Source organism: Vipera ursinii, assembly GCF_947247035.1.
Source record: "Vipera ursinii genome assembly, chromosome: 1".
NCBI lineage: Eukaryota > Metazoa > Chordata > Lepidosauria > Squamata > Viperidae > Vipera > Vipera ursinii.
This window is the reverse complement of record NC_139512.1, coordinates 145,613,137-145,638,992: the sequence shown is the minus strand read 5'-3', so window position 1 is coordinate 145,638,992 and position 25,856 is coordinate 145,613,137. Positions and strand designations below refer to the sequence as shown.

The 25,856-nt window shown below is 38.8% G+C and overlaps 1 protein-coding gene across 4 annotated transcripts in view; it reads left to right on the top strand.

Moving 5' to 3' along the window:
- Nucleotides 1-22,408, top strand: part of CACNB4 (calcium voltage-gated channel auxiliary subunit beta 4) — a 78,420-nt gene extending 56,012 nt beyond the window's left edge. For 2 of the 4 annotated variants that reach the window (XR_014490957.1, XR_014490958.1), the window contains 6 exons: nucleotides 5,073-5,182; nucleotides 6,266-6,417; nucleotides 9,189-9,284; nucleotides 16,829-17,014; nucleotides 18,082-18,147; nucleotides 19,653-19,807. Coding sequence is in view for 2 of the 4 variants with exons in the window: in XM_083350479.1 (XP_083206605.1) it covers nucleotides 5,073-5,182; nucleotides 6,266-6,417; nucleotides 9,189-9,284; nucleotides 16,829-17,014; nucleotides 19,653-19,913 (805 nt within the window). In the remaining 2 variants the exon portion in view is untranslated. Of the gene's footprint in view, nucleotides 1-5,072; nucleotides 5,183-6,191; nucleotides 6,418-9,188; nucleotides 9,285-16,828; nucleotides 17,015-18,081; nucleotides 18,148-19,652 lie in introns of all 4 variants that reach the window. The other 2 variants (XM_083350479.1, XM_083350480.1) reach the window with 2 other exon arrangements.
- The last annotated feature ends 3,448 nt before the right edge of the window (nucleotides 22,409-25,856 follow it).

Below are 25,856 nucleotides of genomic sequence, written 5' to 3'. Positions count from 1 at the left end.
AATCAGTCTATTATATATACTTAGTGGGCCTAACTGATCAGATATTTTAGCATGTAGTATAAATACCCCAAATAAATAAAATCTGACTATTCAGTTAATAAGCATATCTGCCACCTTATGCCAAGTTTTCTTGCAGAATTAAACTCATTGTACTTATTTTTGTCTGTATGGATTCAACTTGTAAAATATGTACTGAATTTTTTAAAAAATGTTTTCCACTGAAATGGATATTTTAAAACTTGAGTTATTGAGCTTTCTTTTCAGTAAAGTTAGATGAAATTCTGTTGTTTCCTCTAAAAAAAAAGAAAATACAAAATTTGGCTCAAACAAATGTTGCCACCTAATTCATTATCAAAGGAGTGAGAACTGTTGACCCAAATTCCTAGGAATTAATTAAAACATAGGGAAAATTTTTCTGGGAATAAGAAAATAAAAAATGGAAGTAGATTGGAGGTCTTTTATTTTTAATTTCCTTGGCTTAATCACGCTTAATCACACTGTGGTTCTCTCGCTTACGTGAGCCCTATAAAATTGTACAGGTTATTTTTTGACAAAAATACTCAGTCCCATTAGTCTAGCTTTTTCACAGAACTTACTTGCTGAAGAATCAGTGGCTGATTGCCTACTTCTATTAATCTGAAGCTAAATCTTGCTTATTCTTTGTCTCAGGAAGGTTATTTGCATGTTTAATAATTTCAGATCCAGGCTTAATTAACTTCTTCAGATTACAGCTCTAGGATTTCTCAAGCTTTTCTCTCTGAGCATTCATCTTCAATTGCTGCTCACTGTTCTGGCTCCTTGGGTAATCCTTACCATGGAGCTGGATGGAAAAGGGAAACATCTCCCCCTGGAGGAAAGATATATAATGTATCTCACTTTAGATTTTAATATCTGAAGTGGTCTTTGGATTAAGGCATGGGTGTGAAACTCGGTCACGTGACGTGTCGCGACATATCACTTTTTTCCCCCCATTGCCAGGAACGGGGTGGCCAGCAGTTTGGCACCCCTGGATTAAGGGGTCTTTGTGAGCAACAAAGTCTGAGTTTTGAAGCTAAGTAGCACTGGGCTTGATTAATATTGGGATAAGAGGAAGTCCACCAAAAACCACAGGGCTATAGGCAAGAGTAAGACATCAGAAAAAGATCCTGGAAGAAGGCAGCGGTGTCCATGAGAAAATCTATTCTCTTCAGGGTTATGTCAAGAGCACAATGAACTTGGGATGCCAGCAGGAACAGGCCCTCTGGAAGGTCCCAACACCCGATCTGTGTATGATTGATCTGTGGTATGCAAGCAGCGATGAGACATACACCATAACTTCATGATACAAACACCAGGCTTCAGGATGCAAATACATAAGGGTGGAGTCTATGTCATGGCATCACCTCTTGCACTATGCCTGTTTGACCTAATCTTGGTTTGTTGCAGATGCTTATGCACATTAGACATGTTCATGTTTGATACACACATATTTCCCATTAAGAAGCTCTTTTATACTAGCACCATGTAACTTTAAAAAAAAATTACGACAGCTAACAGCAATTAGGAGTCTGGATCTGAAGATGGGAGGGATTGGAGAATAGAAATGCTAGTAGTACAGAAGTGCTGATAGATTCATTTCTGTCCCACACTTGCTCTCTCACATACACATATCCCACAGAAACACAGACTGACTCATTATGAAAAGAGATCAGGATACATTTAGATGGACTGGCAGGATGAACCCGACTCAAAGACAGTTTGGAATACTATGTAAATCAGCCAATCCCCTCCCAGTTTCTTGCTGATAAAAAGTCACCACGTTCTTATTATGAATATGAAAATTTATAATCTGAAAATACAAGTTCCTTACATTGCCTAAGAATCCAAAGTAAACTTCAAAGGACTGGCTCTGCAGTGAATGGTGTCTTATATTCATATTCACGTACATCGTAGCCAAGTTGCATCTAGTGCAGGGGTCTTCCAACTTGGCCCTTTTATGACTTGTGGACTTCAACTCCCAGAATTCCTCAGCCAGCGTGCCTGGTTTAGGTGGTGGTGCTCATTAGTACTTTCACTTTGCCCTCTCCTGGAGCTCTGAATTATCTTACTTACCCAAAGCTTGTTGCCTGGTTATGAGAAAGAAACGTTTATATTAAGTACAAAGCACAGAGCAAGCATTTCGTCATTCCGGCTGACAGATGTCGTTTGGTGCAGCATTTAACTATGAAAACTGGGCATCATTGTTTTCCTATAGGAAACCATGGTAACTGTCAATGGCAAGTCAAGGGTTGCTATGAATAAATCCCCTGCTCCTCATTTCTTTTTGTACCACACGTGAAAAAAACCGAGGGGCACCATAACCCATAAAGATCGGCTGTGTCTATTTGGCATAAAAGAAAGAGATTTCTCTTAGGCCAGACGGTTTCACCCTTTCTGCTCTAAAGAAGAATGTTCTGACAAATTGAAAATATGCCTAATTGTACATTTTATTGGAATGTTTCCTTCATCTTTAGTAGGTTTCTTTAAATAAAATCTCTCCAGTTTGGTGTCGGTTCCCTTCTTGCAAAGGCAGGATAGCACTGATTTATAACATCTGGGAAGATAATACAGTAGACATTGATACAGATGATACAGATACACATCTATGCATCTAGCTATCTATCATCTATCTGTCCATCCATCCATCACCATCCATCACCATGCCAACATTTGGAAGATAAGCGTGATGTGTTGCAACAGCGTAAAAAAGTACAGTAATGAATAACGGATGTTGTTGAATAATTCTGATACTAATTGTTTGTAGTAGATTAATATGGTAACTAGCAGGATTTGCATATAGTGACTTAGCATTACAATGCTGTGAAAAAAGAAGACATAAAACAAGGTTGCCATCAAGTTCTTTTTGTTGGTGTGATTCCATCCTTACAGAATAAACATGTGGAATAAGAATGCACATGGATTTATTTCTTAATCTTAAATAGTAGAGATGCGTTTTTATACAATATCTTTATATAATTTTTATTCAAGATTTTTAAACTAATAAAACAAAAATAACAGAATGTACTGAAAGTGAAATTCAAAAAAAAGGAAAGGAAAAAAATGCACAAAATAAGAAAAAAAATAAAGAGACAACTTTGGATCTTTGTAGCAGTTTTATACAAACTTAGTATCACTTCTCATTTAAAATTGCATACATAGTTCATTTCTTCCCATGTCCAGCCCTTTTCATGTGGCAAATCTAAAAATCATCAGTACATTTCTGTCCCTATTCAGCCAAAGGTTCATAAAAGGTTTTCAGAACTTTATAAAAGATGCTTATTATCTTATCCCTGATCAAAATTATATTTTCTTTTTTCTTCTACAGTATTCTGCCTTTAATAAGCCTCTGCTTAATATCGAGATATTGTTGTAGGAACTGGTCTCTTAGCTTCTTCCTAACAAGGTGCACTGATACATTTCTTGGAGCATTTTTTGATTTTTCATTTCTTGCATTGGTTCACTTTTGCATCCACATCTTCTTCCATATTGAATTTTTTTAAACCTTCTCTTTAATACCCTCACTAGATTGTCCTGCAATTGCTGTCCATCTCAAACAGAATTGTTTCACTTTTGAATCAAGTAGTATTGTCACATTGTCAAAATCTTTTTCAATCTCTTGGTTTAATGCTTCTGTGCTTATTTGCTTTGAAGATTCTTCATTTTTTATGTATCTTTTATTCAACCCTCCCCCCCACTCATCTTCAGTACAGATTCTTCAGTTTTTTAAATTAATATTTTCTTCCTTGTTTACACATTTTTCCTCCATCCATCCATTCTTTATTTATTTATTTATTTTCGCTTGCTCTGTATCCTCAACTCTTTGGACCCATTTAGCATTCTCTAGTTTTACAGTCAGAAAATGTTTCATAACTTTCCCTTTATCTCTTTGCTTAACAAAACTAATTGTTTTCTTTGGCAAACCTGAACAATCCTTCCCTCCCCCCCAGAACTATACATTATTTATTTAATTATTTCAACAGTACTTTGAAGTACTGGTAATTCCAAACTGAATTCCTTAGTTCATTTTAAGTGTTCCTACTTTAAATTCTTAGCCAGCTTTTTGCTTTTTAATATTTTTAAATCCTTGCTTGTTTTTATTTAACTTTCAGTTTTAATCTTTAATCTTGGTCAAAGGAACCCTCCTTATGCTTTTCTGTTCAGAAGATCTCTCTAGGTTTTTTTTTTTAAAAAAGTTATGTTTCAAATGTGCTTTAGAATGTGGGGATTTGAGCAAACCCAACATCTTCTTACTGGAGAAGAGCCTAATGCTGGGAAAGACTGAGGGCAAGAGAAGAAGGGGACGACAGAGAATGAGGTGGCTGGATGGAGTCACTGAAGCAGTAGGCGTGAGCTTAAATGGACTCCAGAAGATGGTAGAGGACAGGAAGGCCTGGAGGAACGTTGTCCATGGGGACGCGATGGGTCGGACATGACTTCGCAACTAACAACAACAACATCTTTAAATAGGTTCTGCTGAAGCTGTAAGCCTGATGTTTCTTCTTTGGCTCTCAGTGGTCATACTTGTGAGGAGCCTTGCAAACCTCTGTAGATCTCCTCACAAGGAGCTTCCTTCCAAAGTGCACAAGGGCAATTTCCTGGCTTCTCCTTATCCAGAAAAGATCCACTGCCTCAGGGTTACCACGTGGTCACTAGTCTTCCCCTCAGCATTGTCTCCACAGTTTGTAGGCACATCATTTCTCATTTTCTCCACCCGGAAGTCCCTTTCTACAATTAGTAAATATCGCTATTATATTTTAAAACTAAATTGAAGTGACACATTACATACAGAAACGGTGAACAGTAATGGTCTTCGCTTTGTTTTGCTTTAGGCTTGTTAGCATTGATGGTGATGGGGTTTGTTAGTATTATTCTGCTGGCTTTTTCATAAACATTTTTTGGTAAATTTAATCGCTTTGCTTTTCAGCAGAATTGTTTGCCTCCCTGATTGTACAGTATAGTGCTTCTTTTAGAATGTTGTGTTGTAAAAAGGCAATTCTAACATTTTTCACAAACAACTCATGTTTGAATCATTTTGTTCTGTCCTTTTTCGGTAGGATATCAATAACTAGAGTGACAGCTGACATTTCTCTTGCCAAGAGATCTGTTTTAAATAATCCAAGCAAAAGGGCAATAATTGAACGGTCAAATACCAGGTCCAGTTTAGGTAAGTTTTTTTTTTCTTCCCAGAAATAGATTGCGATAGTTTTGCATGGTGATAGCTATTCTCTCCCCCCTGCCCCCCTGCCCCCATTTTGTGGAGGAGAGGAGATTATCTTCTGTTACAAAAACATGGAATTGCCATGCTGTGGTCCTCCCAAGAGAAGACACAAGGAGCTGGATCAAGACAGTGGGAGCCCTTAACTCCTTCAAGTCCTCAAGAGGCCTGCCTTGGACCAGCAATTTTGGGCAAAAACTGTCCTTTTCCTAACTTTCCCTTTCAGAGGAAGATGGTAGCTCAGCATTACCAAGGATTCTGGAAAAAGTCAGATTGCTTATATTGTTGGGCAACAGTTTTAGCCCTGAACATGGGATGGAAACCACATTTACAATTCTTGTGGATGACCCCTTGGTCTACTAGATCTCCTAATGGGTTTTAGTGTCATCAATCGCGGTGTTCTTTTGTGTCACCGTGAGGGTTGGGAATTGAGAGCACTTTATTATAGTTGTTCTTCTCCTCCCTAAGGAAGCCATTTCAACTGGGAATAACAGGAGAGGAGAGATTGAGCCCCTGGGACTCAGGTACCAAGGTTGCTTCACTCCCTATTTTACTTAACATGTAGGTGAAGCTAGTGGGAGAGGTAATGTTTGGTACAGGATAAAGTAGGTAGATGCTAAAACTTATCTTTTTTTACCATCCATCCTATAATTGCAGCTCATTATTTGTTTTCTTTCTTAGTTCAGTTTTGCATTGTTGATGTTAAATACAAAGTGATTAGAAGGCATGTCTCTATATTAGGTGGATCTTCTCCACAGTGGAAATACTGTATATGAAGTTCAAAGTTGTAAGGAGAGAGAATGAGACTTCTCAAGCTTTATTCTCTCTCCATACAACTTTGAACTTTTCAAAGAATGCTGTGTCTTATTTTAGTTATCTAGAACTAGGGATGAGATCAAAAACTTCCGCGTCAGAAATTACAAGTCCAGCTAAAATGGTGTCTATGTGTAAATACAAGTACTTTGGTTTGTTCCAAAATATGTTACTCATGTTTTCTGTTTGTTTGTTTCTTTTTTTCTTTTCATTTTTCAGCGGAAGTACAGAGTGAGATTGAACGAATTTTTGAACTGGCACGATCCTTGCAGTTGGTTGTTCTAGACGCAGATACAATCAACCACCCTGCACAACTTATTAAGACATCATTAGCTCCAATTATTGTCCATGTTAAAGTGTCATCTCCAAAGGTTAGCCTCTTTGTCTCTTGGCCTTTCTCCATTCATACCTGTCCTTGTAGAAATATTTTTCTTTGCTGTGTGCCTTGCGTGTTGCCTGCATCTCATCTCTAGCCCATGATTGAGATACGGACAACACCCCAGAGCAGCTGAAGATTTGTAAAATCTGTTATGTATTACATTCACCATGTATTACCATGTAATACGTTCACCATGTATTACACTGGAGGTGATGTCAAGTGAACAGTAATAGGCGGGATCAGAATCCACCTCTGTAATGTAATAGTGGAATCTCATTAATGTAGACACTCTTTGTCCCAGTCCCAGCTCAGCCTCATCTGCCATTATTCCTCTGTTTTTCAAAAGAACTGGATAGAGTCACGCTTTGCCAGCAGCATATCAAAATTGTGCAGTAGAGCTGGGTTGCTCAGCATGTAGTACGTACTTTAGTTCTGTAGCCTTTTATCAGTTTGGCACAAGATTGAAATGGTAGAATGATCTGACTATTCTGCTACCCCATCAGTGTATCAAAGCCGTCCCCTGATGAAGCAATCACACGAAGAAGCGAGGTACGGTTGACGACTAGGATTTCTTTATTCATGAAAAGCCCAGCTCCTACAAAGTCAGCGTGCTTCGTACAGTGCTTCCCTAACACAACACAGAAAAATCTAGAAGTCAGTATTTGCTAATAGAAAAAAAAGGAAAGAATATTGCTGGCAACTTAGCTCAGACAAAACAGAGATTTGCAACAGGCTGATGTAGTTTTCTTCCAACTCTGAAAAAGTTGGCAGAACTCAGGCTCACTCTGTACGTATATTCTGTAAATAATATGATTTGAAATATTTGAACACATGTCTTGCTCACAGAACACTCTACATATAAATGTTTTCTTGGTTTAAAATGAATATTTTTTTTACTAAGAATAATGAAATAATTTTAACTTATGTACTTTAGCAATTGTCTTACTATTCAGCTCATTTCCTGTCCCAACAAGATAATTTTCATTACGCTAAGAAGATCTGCTTGAATTTGCACAGTGAGGGCCAAGATAATCAACAGATGAAAAGGATCAATCAGAATCCCTGAGGAAATTCAGGAGCTCCCTAATTGGCTAAAACTAATAAAAACTAATAAATAAATAAAACAAAACACCGGAAATATCACAGTTTGTTTTCACATGTGAAATATTGTTATCTTTCAGAGGTAACAAACAAGTATGGTTAGATAAAATCTTGGACTGCTTATGAGGAGAACAAACCTTCTCCTTGCAAATGATGGTGATGTATCTCTGATCTAGAATGAAAAAGCATATAATTTGGTAAGGAATAAAGACAAACTTTCTTATATTGGATTTCTATTTAGGGATATACTCATGGAGAAGGTTCAAAAGTGGTCGCTTCTTTCTTAGCTTCCTATTTACTATGTTTCCCTCTTTGCTCTTGTTTTTCTACGGCATGGGCTTTTATTTCCTGCCTTTTTGTAACATGGTTTTCTAGGAATACTGCAAGGTTTATAGCCTGCGACATATACTTAGCACGTCACATCCGATTAGCATTTAGGTTAGGATAGTTTTTCTAGTAGAATCATGATAGCAATAGCACTTAGACTTATATACCGCTTCACAGTGCTTTACAGCCCTCTCTAAGCGGTTTTACAGAGTCCGCCTATTGCCCCCCAACAATCTGGGTCCTCCTTTTATCGACCTCAGAAGGATGGAAGGCTGAGTCGACCTTGGGCCGGTGAGGATCGAATTGATGGCAGTTGGAAGAATGCTGCATTCTAACCACTGTGCCACCACTGCTCTAATGATGAAGATGGGCATAAACTATGAGCTGATATTTCTTTGTTTACAACATCTGGGTTGTTGGCAGGGAAAGGCGACATGAAAATGATGAATTCCAAACAATATTGGCCCAGGAATTTTGGAGGCATGAGCATACAGAGAAAAGAAAATCCATGAGTAATTATTAGGTTCTAGAGAAAGAATGCAAAGCAAATAGTAGCCCTTGAACAGTATTTAATCCAAATCATGAAAGAGCACAAGTGACGTGCCTCTAAAAACAGAAATTTGAGAGGTACTTGGAACTTGACTGATTTATACTGACTTAGTAAAAAGTGGAGAAAATATACCTTTGATTAGAAACCACCATAAATGATATTCAGGAAATATTCTGGTCTGTGGTGGAGAATGCTATGGGATTGGGGTTTGCTTTTTTTTTTTCCAAAGAAGACCTTATTTTCCACTGTCTTGTCTTCTGATCTTAAGACAATGTACATTGCTACTCATTCAACTATTCATTTTCCTTCAACTTTCAATGCAAATTCCTTTCCTTGGTGAAATATGTCTGAAATCATCCTGTTGGTTTCATTTCTTTCTTCTCTGCTGTTCCTTTGATCACATTCAAGTGTAGAGGTCAGATCATATAGATAAAATTATTTTATTTTGGTATTTTGCAAAGCACCTGGTTTTTGCTCTTAAACTAAATACTAATAAATACTAGTCTAGGCCTAGATAAGAGTTCAGCCAGTGGTTTTTGTAGACACCATGTTCCAAGAGGATCCGTTCCCCTGGTGCAGGAGTAACCCAGGCTTAATTTGACCGTAACGTACACAGATTCAGCAACAACATTGAGAATTCTAGCAAAGGAGGACAAACCTATATAGAGGCGCAGCAAGCTTTCGAGTTTTAATAAGTGAAGCATAAAATGCAAAGTATCATGTCATTAAAAAACAGTTTGACAGCCATGAAACAACCTGACTATTGCTTTGCGTTGTCTTTTCAGGTTTTACAGCGACTGATCAAGTCAAGAGGAAAGTCACAGAGCAAACATTTAAACGTCCAGCTGGTTGCAGCAGATAAACTTGCACAGTGTCCGCCAGTAAGTTCAGGACTGCATTTTTTAAAATTATAAAGATAATATAAATACAAATATAGAGATAGAGATAGCAGAATCTTTTGTATTAATGTAACACTGCTTTATTTCCCAATAAATTTATTTTTTGGAGAAGAGTGTTACCGGTATAAAGGACAGCTAATCATTGGCAAAGATGCTCTCCTCTTTCCATCTACAGCCCAAAATCGCTGCCAGGGCATGCTGGCAATTGTACTTACTGTTTGTTTCTTTAACAGCCTCACTACCTTTCTACCCATAACACCAGAGAAATGTGCACTAGGAAAATGGAAGACCTCTGTGAGGTCCAGTGCATTACATTTTCCTTATTAAGCAATTTTCCATGATTTCTGCATTTATTGTAATGAAAGGCAAGACAAGGCAAGACGAGTGCCTGATGTTCAAACAATATTAATAACTAATAAACTGAAAATGAAAACGGTTAACTGTGCTTCTCATTATATTGTGTGAGCATACACAAAACTATTTGAATGTAATGAAACCATCTGAATTACTAATGCAGAAGAGAGACAGATGGAAAGTAAGGTGGCTTTACCCGTAAACCTTAACTCTCTTAGTTTGGTTCTTGGTACAGTTTATAGTAATACTTTAATCTGTGTAGTTTTAATTATTTTTTTACTTGTTTCATAACTTGTAAGCCACCCAGAATCACCTTGTAGGGGAGACAGGTGGCATAAAAAAATTAATAAATACCGGTAATAGCAATAGCAATAGCACTTAGACTTACATACCGCTTCACAGTGCTTTACAGCCCTCCCTAAGCAGTTTACAGAGTTAGCATATTGCCCCCAGCAATCTGGGTCCTCATTTTACTGACCTCGGAAAGATGGCAGGCTGACTCAACCTTGAGCCAGTGGGAATCGAACTGCCAAACTGTTGGCAATTACCAGAATTAGCCTGCAGTACTGCATTCTAACCATTGCGCCACCATGGCTCATAATACTATGTTATGTAATAACAATAATATACATGTTGTTTGAAAAAAAACAGCAGATGTGTATGCTCTGAGTGAGCAACAAGGTGTCCATGAAACCATGAGCATCTCTATTTTTGTCTTGTAGTTTTATTCACAACAGGATTGAAAGCCAACATTGCTCAGGAACTCATAGGTAAAATCTTTGGGAACTGCTGAAATCAACAATCAGTCTTTAGAGAGTTTTTAAAGAAACTTATCTCCTACACTGATTTTCCCAGTTGATATTATTTGTTCATTGATTTCCCCCTTTCCAGATTAAAACAGTACATACTGTCCATTTAACGATTGTTCAAAGTTATGACACTGCTAAAAAAAATCACTTAACAACCAGTCCTCACCCCCAAGATTGTCATAGTGTCCTTACAGTTACATGATCAAAATTCAGGTGCTTGGCAACCAACAATAATTTACAACAGTTGCGGCATCCTGGGGTCATGTGATCACCATTTGCATTCTTTTTAGTGGGCTTCCAAGAAAGAAATTCAATGGGGGAAGCTGCACTTGTTTAACAACCGTCTGCTTTGCTTAATGACTTCAGCAAAAGAGTCATAAAATCGGGGGCAACTTGTTTAAGGACCTTATTGCTTAGTGATGGATGTTCTAATCACAGTTGTGGTCATAAGTCAAGAACTACCTGTAGTTCATTATTGACTCATAGTTTCCTTTCCACATACCAGATCCATTGAGTTTTTGAATCTATTTACCAGTGGTGGCGAACCTATGGCACACATGCCAGAGGCGACACGCAGAGCCCTCTCTGTGGGCATGCATGCTGTCGCCCCAGCCCCGCCTCCCCCTGAGGCCCCCTCCTCACCAGTAGCCCCCCTGGAGGAGAGTCGCCCCCGGGCATGGCCCGCATGGAACAGCGCAGCCAAGGACATGGCAGCTGGGCAGTGGGGACAAGACTCGTGCACAGATGATGCTGCGGGCGGAGGGCGTGGCTGCCATGGCACTACAGGGCCACCTGGGCGATCTGTGGCGGGCCGTGGAGGTGGTAGGTGGCCGTGCAGGTGGGCGGGGAGGGTTTGGCACTCGGTGTCTAAAAGGTTCGCCGTTACTGATCTATACAGTACATTATATACCAAATTTCTTTATATATGGCAAGTTTGTCTATGCTTGTGAACAGAGGATACGTTTAACATACAGCACAAGGGTTTTAACTTCATTAATTTACATTGTAAACCTAGATTCTGAAGTAGAATATTAATAATTAAGAATCATTTATCAGCTCCAAATCCTTATGAATTTTTCATAGTGGCAGTATATGCTGATGCTAAGATCAGCTCTTATTATGCAAATGCTGTAAGCATCAGGATTTATTACACACATTTTTGTTATACTGTACTCTAAATGTCCTCATTCTTTTTTTTTATTGAAAAGTTTTAACATACAATTTTCCTTTAAAACCCCCCTCCCCCTCCCTTCTCCCCCCCTACCTCTCCCCCCTCCCCCCCTCCCCCCCCCGACTTCCCAGAGCTAAATACAAGGTATATATATAAAAAGCAATCATAAACAATCATATACTAACAACTATAAACTCTAAAATCCATCACTCTCTAGCTTATATAGGATAAAACAAGCCTTAGTAATATTAAATATATATAAAGAAACTAAAATAAAAAAAGAAAAAAAAGAAAGAAGACTTATTCAAAAGCTACATAAAACTTCTTAACCCTATACTTGTTCTGGATAAACTCAATCCATTTTCTCCATTCCATAATATAGCGTTCTTGCGAGTGATCTTTCAAATAGGCCGAAATCTTCGCCATCTCTGCCAGGTCGGAAACCTTTAAAGTCCACTCTTCTATGGTCGGCAGTTCCTCTTTCTTCCAATACTGACCTATCAAAAGTCTTGCTGCCGTAATTAAATGCAACATCAGCTTGGTGTCCACAACTGTAGCATCTGTAATTATTCCCAACAAAAAAAGTTGCGGGCAAAACTTTATCCTCCGTTTAAAAATCTTCTGCATGTTCCACCAGACTTTTATCCAAAAAGCCTTAACCTTTTTACATGTCCACCATATGTGAAAATATGTTGCATCTTCATCACCACACCTCCAACATTTAGGCTGATAATTCGGATACATACTTGCAAGCTTTTTAGGATCTAAATGCCATCTGTAAAACATTTTGTAAAAATTCTCTCTTAGATTTTGAGCTTGTGTAAATTTTACGTTCCTCACCCAAATCTTTTCCCACGTGTCCATTGTGATAACTTCCTGGATGTTTTGGGCCCATTTTATCATACAATCCTTAACAAGCTCTGTTTCTGAATCAATCTCTATCAACGCAAGATATATCCGTTTGATATGTGCTGGACCCTGATTTCTAATTTGCTTTATCAAATTTTCATCAGTCATTGTAAAACCATTTTTCTGGTCTTCTTTCCACCTGGCCCGTAACTGAGTATATTGAAACCAGTTTTGAACAACCTTCTCTTCTCGCAAGAGGCTATATGATTTCAAACACCAGACATTTCTTTCCAAACTTAGGATCTCCTTGTACGTAGTCACATCATGTTTGAAACCAGCATGTATATTTTCTATTGCGTGTTTTGGAATTGCCCACAGTGGTATCTTGCAATCTAACTTATGTCTATACTTCTTCCAAACTCTCAGCAATGCCTGTCTTAAAATATGCACTCTAAACACATTGTCTACCTTCTTGTCATACAACAAATATGCATGCCAGCCAAACAACAAATCATGGCCCTCAAGATTTAATAATCTCTCTTGTGTCAAATTAATCCAATCACTTATTCCTGCTAATGCAGCAGCTTCATAATATAGTTTAAAATTGGGCATTTTAAGGCCACCTCTTTCACGAGTATCCTGCATAATCTTAAGTTTAACTCGTGGCTTTTTCCCTGCCCACACAAATTTATTGATACCTCGCTGCCATTCCTCCAAATTAGAGTCTTTCTTAAGAATAGGTATCATTTGAAATAAAAATAAAAATTTAGGCAGGACATTCATTTTCACTGCTGCAATCCGTCCCAACAAAGACAATTGCAATTTTTCCCAACTCTCCAATTCTTTTTGAATTTTCCCCCATAGTTTTTCATAATTATTTTTATATAACTTTGTATTAGAGGGCGACAAAAGCACCCCCAAATATTTAACCCTTTTAACAATCTCAAATCCAGTTAATCCTTCTAAGAGAGCCTTTTGCGAAACTGTCATATTTCTGGCCAAAATTTTGGTTTTCTGTATATTAACTTTAAATCCAGAAACCTTCCCATATTGTGTTATTATCTCCATCAGGTCCACAACAGAGTTCTCTGGCTGGGTCACTGTAACAACCAGATCATCTGCGAATGCTCTCAATCTATAATCCTGATCTCTAATTTGTATCCCCTTAATTTTTTCCGAATTCCGTATTTTAACCAATAATATCTCTAATGTTAACACAAATAACAAGGGCGATAACGGACACCCTTGCCTTGTGCCCTTCTTCATTTTTGTTATACTGTACTCTAAATGTCCTCATTCTTTTATCTTGCACATTATAAAAGATATCAGCTGTTGTTCTAAAACAGCTATTACAAAGCTCGTTTCTGTTGCCAACATTTTCTTTCAGAGTTCTAATTGTTACTGGAAGATTAACTATTAATTTGGCTGTGTAAATTCTCGCTCCAGGGCATATGGAAGACTTCTATCTGAAAAAATGTGACAGTAGAGGATAGAGTTATAACTGTCTTCCATAATTTGGTAAGCTCCACATGTTTGGAGACTACAAGCTTTCCTAATTTGTTGTTGGTGAAAGGTTTGGGTCAGGAATTCTGGGAGTTGTAGTCTGCACAGATATTTTATTTATTTATTTTATTTTATTTTATTTGTATACCGCCCTTCTCCCGAAGGACTCAGGGCGGTGAACAGGGCAATAAATACCAAAATACAAAAATTAAAAACAGATTAAACCACAGTGCCCAAATACAATAAATAAATTACTTAAAAAACAATAATTAAAACCCAAACCCATCAGACCAGGCCGGCTTGTTCAAACAAATAGGTTTTTAGATCACGTCGGAAGGAGCGAAGGTCGGGAGCCATCTGGAGCTCAACCTGTAAACGGTTCCACAGGTCAGGCGCACCCAAAGAGAACGCCCTCCCCCTGGGGGCCACCAGTCGGCATTCTCTGACTGGTGGCACCCTGAGGAGGCCCTCTCTGTGGGAGCGCACTGGGCGGAGGGAAGTTGATGCCGGCCGCAGGTGCTCCCTAAGGTACTCCGGACCCATGCCATGTAGGGCTTTGTAGGTCATTACCAGCACCTTGAAACTCACTCGGAAGGCAACTGGAAGCCAATGCAGCTCACGGAGCAGAGGTGTAACATGGGAGTATCGGGAGACCCCCAACACAACTCTCGCGGCTGCATTCTGCACCAGTTGGAGCCTCCGAGTGGTCCTCAAGGGCAGCCCCATGTAGAGAGCGTTGCAGTAGTCTAACCGAGAGGTCACGAGCACGTGAGTGACTGTATGCAAGGCATCCTGGTCTAGATAGGGCCGCAACTGGCGCACCAGGCGAACTGGGTGAAGGCCCCCCTAGTCACAGTTACTATATGATCTTCTAAAGAAAGCTGTGAATCTCTAGGAGGACTCCCAAGTTGCGAGCCCTATCTACGGGGGGTAATGACTCACCCCCCATAGTAAGAGATGGAATGATCTGAGATATGGAGAACACCAGAGGAGAAAAAAAATGGGTTACACTATAAGGATCCAGGTGAATAAAGGGATAAAGAGTTTGGCATATGAGGCTAATCCACAGAAATTGGAAATGTTTTCAGTGGATTGCATAACACAGATATCATGGAATACTTTTCTGTAAGGTTTGAAACAAACAGCCCTTCTGTGAGCAGAAGGTGTTGTATTCTTGGATCCAAGCTTCTTTCTTTCACAGAACAACTTACAGTTATTTGCACGGTTGCTTTAAGAAAGCATAGATAAATGGCCTGCCACCTAGACCTCCAAAACCCTGAGATTGTGCTAGGAAAAAGAACAAAGACCCTAGAACCCAAAAGAAGAGGATAACAAAGCTCTTTCTTACCTGCATTTTTGGGACTGCAAGCTACACAAACATAGGAAATACTAAAAACAGGAGCTGTCTCTGCCCCCCTTTTTAAAGGTCCTGAATCCTCAGATGTTACGCCAACCAGATGAGAACTGAGTGAAAGGTTTCTGTATTAGTATGGCACCATATCAACAATAGAAATGCACTTGAATATTATAGCAATAGCACTTAGACTTATATGCCGCTTCACAGTGCTTCACAGCTCTCTCTAAGCGGTTTTACACAGTCAGCCTGTTGCCCCCAACAATCTGGATCCTCATTTTACCGACCTCGGAAGGATGGAAGGCTGAGTCAACCTTGAGGATTTTCGAACTCCTGGTGTGTGGGCAGAGTTAGCCTGCAGTACTGCATTCTAACCACTGCGCCACCACGGCTCTTATCTTACTTGTATAGATGCCCATCTCACAAGACAGTGTGACTCTGGACACCATGCAGTACTTGATTAAAAAAGGAAAGGAATAAATACAATTAAAAAACACCATTATTATTTTTTTTAAAAAAAACTACCTTAAAAAATCCCACATGAAACAAGAGAGGGATGATATTAGCCACAGTAGAGGAGCCAGGGTAAGATCTCCCTGCTCCCCTTGGACCCTCAGGCCTGAGAACATAGCAAGGTCTTGGCGTACCTGCATAATGTTAAGAGGGATGGAGCTAACCTCACTTCTGCTGAGAGGAGATTCTGCTCTTTTCACATTCATCATGTTATGTATGCAAAGCAAGTTGCATATACATTTTTTTAAAAAAATAAATACATATTGCATGGATTCCAACAGGATGGAGCAAGGCCAGACATAAACTTATAATTGTACATAGATTCCTCTGAAGGAATGCTTGCAACCATGTTTGCTTGCAGCCATTTTTTGAACCATCACAACTGATGGGCATTATTTTTGGATTCCATTCAAGTATTGCACTTTGCACTTCCTATGTGTGTGTGTATTATATAAAACATATAGCGTTGCCTAGACTCACATGGCCATAACCAACTTAGGACATCTGTCCAAGCTGTGGTCATGAATCAAATCACGTGCTGTCTTTAAGTGTGACATCACATGACTACAACTTGTGACTTCCCACTAGCCTTCCCGTTTACCTTGTTTGGGAAGGTTGCAAATGGCAATAACATGACTGCAGGACACTGTGACTATTGTAAATGTGCATCAGTTGCCAAGTGCCTGAATCCTGATCATTTGGTTGGGGGAATCCTACGATGGCCACAAGTTCAAGATCTGGTCATAAATTTCTTTTTTCAGCAATGACATAACTTTAAACAATCGCTGAATGAGCAGTCGTTAAGTGAAGACTACCAGTTTGAGCCTGCATTGGGGCTGCAATGGGAAGTCTACAGTTAGGTTCGGATTTGGTTGTGAATTAAGGTTAACCAACTTGCTACTCATATTTGAAATCATAAATCACCATTCCTAGTTTGTGTTGGATAATAATGTAATGCTTACTTTCTGAACAGGAAATGTTCGACGTTATTCTGGATGAAAACCAACTTGAAGATGCTTGTGAACACTTGGCAGAATACCTTGAGGCCTACTGGCGTGCTACACACACTACCAGTAGCACACCTATGACACCTTTGCTTGGAAGAAATCTAGGCTCCACTGCACTATCCCCTTACCCTACTGCGATCTCTGGATTACAGGTATGAATCCATGAATTTGTCATTGTTGGTGTGCACTTACATATCCTGTATTGGAGCCGAAAACCAGTGTGCCTAGAGATTTAAACATGCAGTGGTTTTGTTTATTTAATTTCTATAGCTGCCCAACCGAACTAAGTGACTCTGTCCCATTTTCCATTAAAGATGAGGTTACTTCCATTAATTGGTCTAAAGCACTTGATAATTGGAAAAAAAATGGGAATCTCCTGTAGTTTGTAATTTGTATGAGCCTCACAGTGCTTTTGAATGCTTTCTGTGGGTTTGTTCCATTGGAATACAAGTAGTAGGGTGAAAATATGCCTGCCTGTGAACAATTAATTCACTAGAAAGTATTAGCAAAATACAATCAGATATGGCAGATGTGTAAATTCCTTTTGTATGATACTGGATTCAGGGGTGGGGGGATATATTTCTAGATCTGTATGCATCAATTATAACACTATTTAGTGTCTCAATATATGATGAATCTTGACTGGATGTGTCTCTTGAAAAGCAGAATGAACAAGTGATATAAATATTTAGTGATCAATCTACAACTCCTATGTCATTATAATGCCACAGCCAACTGGTAATGCACGGATATGTGCATTGGTCTTACTGATCTTATTAGCTAAGAAAAATAAAACATAGCTACTTTGGTTGATCTTTAATTCTGGTAAGTTTTGTTTAATACAAATAGAATATGAGTAACATTAAGATTGTTGTACGTAAATCAAAGGGGATGGATGGAACATAACCAGACTCTCCCTTTTTATCATGAAAAAAACCTGCTGTGCAAAAAATTCTTAAAAAGATAAACATGTCAGATATGTGCCACCAATTGTTACAGTTGTTCCAAATAAATTGGTTTCAGGATTTTCTCCAGGTTGATCAGCTCACAAAACCTGTGTATTAAAATGATGCTAATGCCCTGCCTCTAGTCTAGTTTGCCTCATTTCTTCTTTGAGGTAACAGTTCAGAAAAATTGGTTCATCTGTTCTGATTTTTTTTAAATGATTAATAAAATATTATTCCAATTATAAAAAGATTCTGAACATTTTTTTCCACAGGGATAGCTCAAAAACGGCGGGCCTTTGACACTTCAAACGTGGCATGTAAATAGTCCTTAATCAGAAGTACGTGTTTTACTAAGTTGGGGGGAAAATGTCTTATCAGTTCAAGTTGTCTATGTTTGTAAGTGCACAAGAGAATGCACGATGCCAGTGTTGTTAAACAACTCAGCACAGTGTCTGGCTTTTACAACATGTTACACTTCCCATAGTCTGTGTGTTAGTTGGAGAATTAAGCAAATCCCCAAACTCAATCTGCTGATCAAAATGATGGCTTTTAATATACTCATTCACTATCTAAGTGCTCTGTTTTTCTCTGTCACTGCATGGATGCAGAAGAAGGTATTTAACTTTTGAATTTATGTGTAATATTTTAAGGCCAAGTTCTACACGTACCGTTGTTCCCGCTTAGTGAGTGGCTGACTGTGCAAGCAACAGTTTGTGGAAACATGCTTTTTTTTTTTAACTGTGAAAATTTTCATTTTCCATCTCGTTTGTGTCGGTTAGTCCCTTCTTTTGAACTTTGATCCTAAGCAAGGGCAAATGAAGTAGACAGAGCAAACTCACTTAGATGGCATTAGCACAATCCCCACACTTACCCCAGTTCCATTCACTTGTTAATCTGTTTTCCCGAGGAATGAATTTTAGATCTTGGTCTGTTTACAAAGGCTGTTTCATACTATCTCATGAAGGCCTTGACCTAGGCTTTTTAAGCTTGCAACTTCTTGCAGAGATGCTGATCAACTATATCACATTTAGGACCATATATATGTTTTTCAATATAGGGCAGTGAGTCTTAGTTTGCATACTAAATAATAAGAACCTTTGGGCCAGCTTGCAAATCATATTAAACATGCCTACAGTTTCTGCAGGTTATCTGGGGGCTAGTACTAGCCATTGTAGTTACTCCAGATTTTAGTAGATGGGAAACAAGATTGCTTTGCTTATCTGTCACCTACTTAATTGTAGAATTCTCAGCAAACAGAAGAAAGTAGCAGTGATATATTGCAGCCCTCACTCAGGGATTATACCTTTGACTTGAAGAATTTGGAGATAAGGAAGTTATTCATAATCCACTGTTAAGAGATGTAAATATCAATTCATCCAGTGTAGATAGAGCAAAAATTATAGGTGAAGGTAAGTTAAGTAATACAGGGCAGGAGTTGAGCAGTGAAATATTTCAGATCTTCTATAAAGCATGGAAAGAAAAGCAGATGAATTTAGAACATCAACAGAAGCTGTTTTAAGGGTTCGTTCAGGGTAGGCCTCATTTTGAAATTTTAAAAGATGGCTTTTAAATTTTTCATCAGGAAGTATACCTGAGATGTGATTCTTTCATTCTCATTGCCAAGTATTTTAAATTAAATCAAGGCACCACATTCTGCTGTTTTCTTACCTCAGCTTTTGAAAGCAGATGGTGAGCTTAAATATATTAAATAGCAGCTGGCTTATCTGCTAAAGGAACGATTTCAGGACAAACTTGCAACAAATTCAGAAGAGTGACACAAACTTATGACATCCGGCCCCCCCTTTTTTTTAAAAAAAATGTTTGACTGTTTTGCTATTTATAGAGCCAACGTCTGAGGCATAGCAACCATTCTACAGAGAATTCTCCAGTTGAACGACGAAGTCTAATGACCTCGGATGAAAATTACCACAGCGAAAGAGCTCGGAGGAGCAGGAACCGCTTGTCTTCCAGTTCCCAACACAGCCGAGATCACTACCCTCTGGTGGAAGAAGAGTACTCTGATTCGTATCAAGACTCATACAAACCTCAGAGAAACCGGGGGTCTCCTGGAGGATATAGCCATGATTCCCGACAGAGGCTTTGAATTGACAAACCTGGGGGCAAATGGTATTCATCGGTTGGCCACCTGCTGTTGTAACATAGCTAGGCCAAACAAAGCATCTTGATGCTTACAGGCTGCTGTCATTTCGTGCTCTAGAAGGGCAAAAGAGGATAGATCAGTGTTTCTCGACATCAGCAAATTTAAGAATTTAAGGCGAAGTCCACTCATCTTAAAGTTGTTGAGGTAGAGAAACACTGAGATAGATAATGCCCTTTCCATTTAGAAAGAAACGAGTTTGCCCAAACACTTAGATGTGTTTTCTTTCCCATGTAACGTTTCATTTCAAACTCTTTATCTTTTCTCTCCATTAGTTATAATTAGACACATCAATTTGTAACGTAGAATACCTGTTGAAACGCACATATGATAATTTCCTGTTACGGAAATTCCAAATGACCAGTTCCAGTTGGAACCAATTTATAAACCAATTCCTGTTGGAATTTGGGTGAAATTGACTGGAAAGTCAACCTGAGCATGTTGCAGTCAGTGAAAAAAAAAGTTAAATAAAATGAGGAGAAAGTAAATTACAAAATCGTTATAAGCAAAAAAAAATATTTTAAAAAAATCTCTAGTACTTGTCTACTGGAAGTTGAATTTATATATAGCTATAGATACGGTTAGAATAAATAATATTAATGTATTTATTTCAGACTACCAAATGTAAGCAGTCAATTGTGCCAAAAATAATGAATGAATGGAAAAGCTTGAATCCTTTCCATTTAAAAAAAAATCAGTGGAGTTTTTGTCTCTCCCCTGCTTATATATTGCAGCAAACCTGTATCGCATTGACATTTTTTTTGCATTTGCTAGATCATATGAAGCTATTTCAGCAACTTGAAATAAACTAGAGGTAAAGAGGCATGTTTTGAAAATTGGGTGGAAATGAATGCATGTCCTGCAGCACAGATGAAGTGGAGTTTCACTCAATGAACCTGGAAGGTGTGAACAGTGCTTTTGGTGTGTACAGCTTTATGCATGAAAGGTCTTCTGCACGTTCCAAGTCTGTGATGGCACACCCAGGTTGTGTAAGAGATCTAAGTGTATGAGAACTAGGAAAGGCATAACTTCTCTCCTGTTCCTTATACCTTAGCACTAAAGATGAGATTAGAGCTTTTGGCTTTGCCTTAACAAGAAAAGTCCGGTTCGGCTAGACGATTTGCAGAAGGATGAAAACAGGCACAAGAATCCTATCTTATCTAGTGTCCTGGTTTGTCAAAATAATAATAATAATAATAATATTGACCTTGCAAATAGTTAAAAAGAGGTGTTTATATTTGGATTTTATTCTGTGCGTTAAACGTATTCAAAGTTGAATGTGTTTCACAGGAAAAGAATAACGTGACATCATTCACAGCTTTATAGTCAAGAAAGAGATTTAATCCAGCCAAAGCACAAGAGGAGCAGTACTATGATAAGGCATCCCCAAGGTCTCGAGGGCTTATTTGGCATGTGAATTCCTGAACCATGATGACCTGCTGTCTTTATTGTGTTATGGAATGAGATGTACTATTTTCCTAGTCTGAAAATTATATCCCCCAAACTTCCTTAACCTTTTCCATCAAAAGGAGTATAACCGTAACAATTATGCTTTGTTGGCCTTCCACCAGGATCCTGATCTCGAATGTGCTGCAGCCCTTATCTGGACTTCCTGATTCTCCTTTCCTGGAGTGAAAAAGCAGCACTGACTACATGCAGCCGTGTGTATGCATAGGGTGTGTGCTTATTGAAAAGGATGGAAAAACTCTGGCGTGCCAGAACTTCATAAAGACATCCCTAAGGAGATGTTTTGGAGCTCCTTGGTCAGTAAAAAGAACGTCAGGTCTAGAAATGTCAGAAAACGTAGCATCACACAACCTAATGTACACTTCACATCTCAGATTGTTCTCAAAGTGGCAAGCCTGATGTTTGTTTTCCACAGTGCTTTTAATAATGTAATAATAGTAAGAAATACAGAGAGAGAACCTTCTGACCAATATATTTTAATACAAGATTTTAACGCTTATATTTCTGCATAAGAATGGCTGTTTGAGGAACAGATTTTTTTTAAAAAAGTAGGCAAGATTGAAGTACTGGAAGGGGAGCAGAACATATGAGTGAGCTCTAAACAAATTGCTTAAAGAGTTTGATTCAAGGAAAAAGTGCACAAATAGCTATATTAAGAAGGGGCTGTGCCAATAATGTGAAATGAACCAAGGTTACATTAATTTGACAAAGATAAAATAATGTCCGTATAACTGATATACCTGATTGCTAGTATAGAGTAAATGAAAGAATTGGATAGGATGCTTCTCTACCTTTTCCCACTAAATTTAAGGTATGTTTAGACAGTTAAAGAATTGAAGCGTGGCATAGGGGGCTATTTATATATTTTTTTCCTCAAATGAGCACACTACTCTCCAGAAATACTTTACATATATACACATCATAAGGCACTCAGGTAAACTGGAACAGAAATACTCATATTTAACCATCAAAGGATAGGGCATGAGGTTTATCACATATCAGAGGCCTTCATTTTAGCACGCAGAATGCCAAATCATACATGATGTTAATCGATTTTGAGGCTCTGAGGAACTCTTCAAACATTAGGAAATTGAAAAGTGGTGTATGCGTTTCCCATTACATACTGGATACTTGTGAAATAGACATTTTTGTATTTGACCCATCAAATCTCAGGTCATGAATGTTACCTCATAATGGAGACCAGCACTCCAGCACAAATCTGCTTAGAGACAGTCAATGGGCTGTTGGAGCTGCACTGCCCTTAGTTGTTTGTAGTTAAGGTGGAAAGGGCTGTCAGAACCAGCAAGGAAGACGTATCTAAGTTGGCCAGACGAAAGGTTCATTTCCTACCATAGTATTACATGCTCTGTAAGAATGAACACAAAAGCAGTGAGCTTGTTGTAGAATCACCTCTGTGATTGACTGCTGCTGATTGTGTAAGCTGGGTGGAATATTTGATGGCCTTGTTTGTATCCTTCTGGAGCCTCCTTGGTGGACAGGGTGTCTTCAGAGCGCCAGCACTTTAATGTAGTCCCCAAACTTACATATTATTGGTAATATTTCCTATACAGGTAGTCCTCGACTTACAATCACAATAGAGCCCAAAATTTCTGTTGCCAAGCAAAGCAATTGTTAAGTAAGTTTTGTCCCCTTTTACGACCTTTTTGTCACAGTTGTTAAGCGAATTTCTGCAGTTAAGTGATTTATGCGGTCATTAAGTGAATCCGGCTTCCCCCAATGACATTGCTTGTTGGAAGCCAGCTGGGAAGGTTATAAAGGGTGATCACACGACCCCAGGACAATGCAGTTCTCACAGATATGACTGCCAGTTGCCAAGTGCCCAAATTTTGATCATTTGACCATGGAGATGGTGCGATGGATTGTAGGTGTGAAAACCTAACTATAAGTCACTTTTTTTCACTTCCATTGTAACTTCCAGCAGTCACTAAGCAAATGGCTGTAAATGGAGGACTACCTACAGTGTTGCATTTGAAGCCAGACATTTGAAGAACAGAGTTTATTAGAAAAAGCTGATTCCTTAACTGTATTTAGAGTTGTATGTTTTTATTTTGGGAAATTATATTTTATGACCATCTTAGGCTGTTACACAATAGACAGAGTCTTCTAATTCAGCTTGCATTGTATACTTGTCCTGTCTCAAACACAGCTTTTTATTGGATGGGAAGAATCTTGATGATGAGTTCTTTGATTTGTAACTTTTTTGACGTTTCCCCACTTCTTTGTGATTTTTAAGACACTTCGTTAGCATAGCCCTTAGTTGCAAAATTTCAGAGAACCACTAGATGGCAAGAAAGAGATTAGCTGCTATCTGATGCTTCACAGTGCAGGGTGGAAAAAGTATGTGAACCTTTGGACTTAATAACTGGTTGACCCTCCTTTGGCAGCAATAACCTCAACCAAACATTTCCTGTAGTTGCAGATCAGACCTGCACAACGATCTGGAGTAATTTTGGACCACTCCTCTTCACAAAACTGTTTCAGTGTAGCAATATTCTTGGGATGTCTGGTGTGAATCACTCTCTTAAGGTCATGCCACAGCATTTCAATCGGGTTGAGGTCAGGACTCTAACTGGGCCACTCCAGAAGGCGTATTCTGTTCTATTGAAGCCATTGTTTTGTTGAATTACTTGTATGCTTTGGGTCATTGTCCTGTTGCATCACCCATCCTCTGCGGAGCTTTAGTTGGCAGACAGATGGTCGTACATTTTCCTGCAAAATGTCCTGATAAACTCTGGAATTCATTTTCCCGTCAATGACAACAATCCGTCCAGGCCCTGAGGCAGCAAAGCAGCCCCAAACCATGATGCTGTCTCCACCATGTTTTACAGTGGGGATGAGGTTTAGATGTTGGTGTGCTGTGCCTTTTTTTCTCCACACATAGTGTGTGTTTTTCCCAAACAACTCAATTTTGGTTTCATCTGTCCACAGTATATTTTGCCAGTAGTGCTGTGGAACATCCAGGTGCTCTTTTGCAAACTTCAAACATGCTGCAATTTTTTTTTTTTGGACAGCAATGGCTTCCTCCGTGGTGTCCTCCCATGTACTCCATTCTTGTTTAATGTTTTCCTTATTGTAGATGTGTCAACAAAAATGTTAGCATGTGCCAGAGATTTCTGTAGGTCTTTAGCTGACACTGTAGGATTCTTCTTTACCTCATTAAGCATTATGCGCTGTGCTCTTGCAGTCATTTTTACAGGACGACCACGCCTAGGGAGAGTAGCAACAGTGCTAAACTTTCTCCATTTGTAGACAGTCTGTCTTACTGTGGACACATGAACATCAAGGCTTTTGGAGATACTTTTGTAACCCTTTCCAGCTTCATGCAAGTCAACAATTCTTGATCGTAGGTCTTCTGAGAGCTCTTTTCTGCGAGGCATGGTTCACATCAGACAGTGCTTCTTGAGACCAGTAAACCCAAAACAGGTGTGTGTTTTTAAAGGGCAGGACAGCTGTCAGCAACACATCCAATATCATCACACGGATTGGAGTCACGGTTGGCTCACTCCTGGCTCCAATTAGCTCTTGGAGAAGTCATTAGGCTAGGGGTTCACATACTTTTTCCACCCTGCACTGTGAATGTTTACATGTTATGTTCAATTAAAACATGACAACAGCTAATGTTTGTGTAGTATTATTTTAAGCAGACTGTGTTTTTCTATTGTTGTGACTTACATGACGTTTAGAGTGCATTTTATGGCCAATTCATGCAAAACTCCACATAATCCCAAAGGGTTCGCATACTTTTTCTTGCAACTGTATGTTGCTGGTAATGTCCACTTTAAAAGGGCAATTGAAGCAACAGCTCTAGGCCATTTCTCCAGTAGCAATTTATGGCACTTCATAACATCACCTAGCCATTGCTGAACTGATATATAGCTATTTGCTTTATTATTATTTTGACACACTGGTGCTTGGGTGACTTTTGAAGGTGCTATAAATCTCATCTGGGGAAATAACCCTAAAGACATTTACGTGGACTTGTGTAAGGATTGAGAAAGTAAAGCCTAGATAGAATTGCACTGAACTCACACTCTTTATTAGACAGAGCGGGGGGGGGGGACCATATAGCTAAAAAATTTAGAACGAAAATTTGGGAAATAAAGCAACTTGGGAAAGGGCGGAGTTGTTATTTAGTCCCTGTTGATATTGTAAACCCAATTAAGTATGTGTGTTTAAAATTTATATTACCACATTTTTAACTTCTTGTTGGAAATAGTGGACTGGCTGGGAAAGTTTTTTGTTTACCCTTGCATCAAAATACAGACCATCCTCAACTTACGACCACTTCTTCCTTGAACGTAGGGACTTACGGCCCATACCTAAAGTTATCGCCATTGCAGGACCTGTGTGGGCACATGATCAAAATTCAGGTGCTTGGCAGCCCACCCACACTACTGCAGG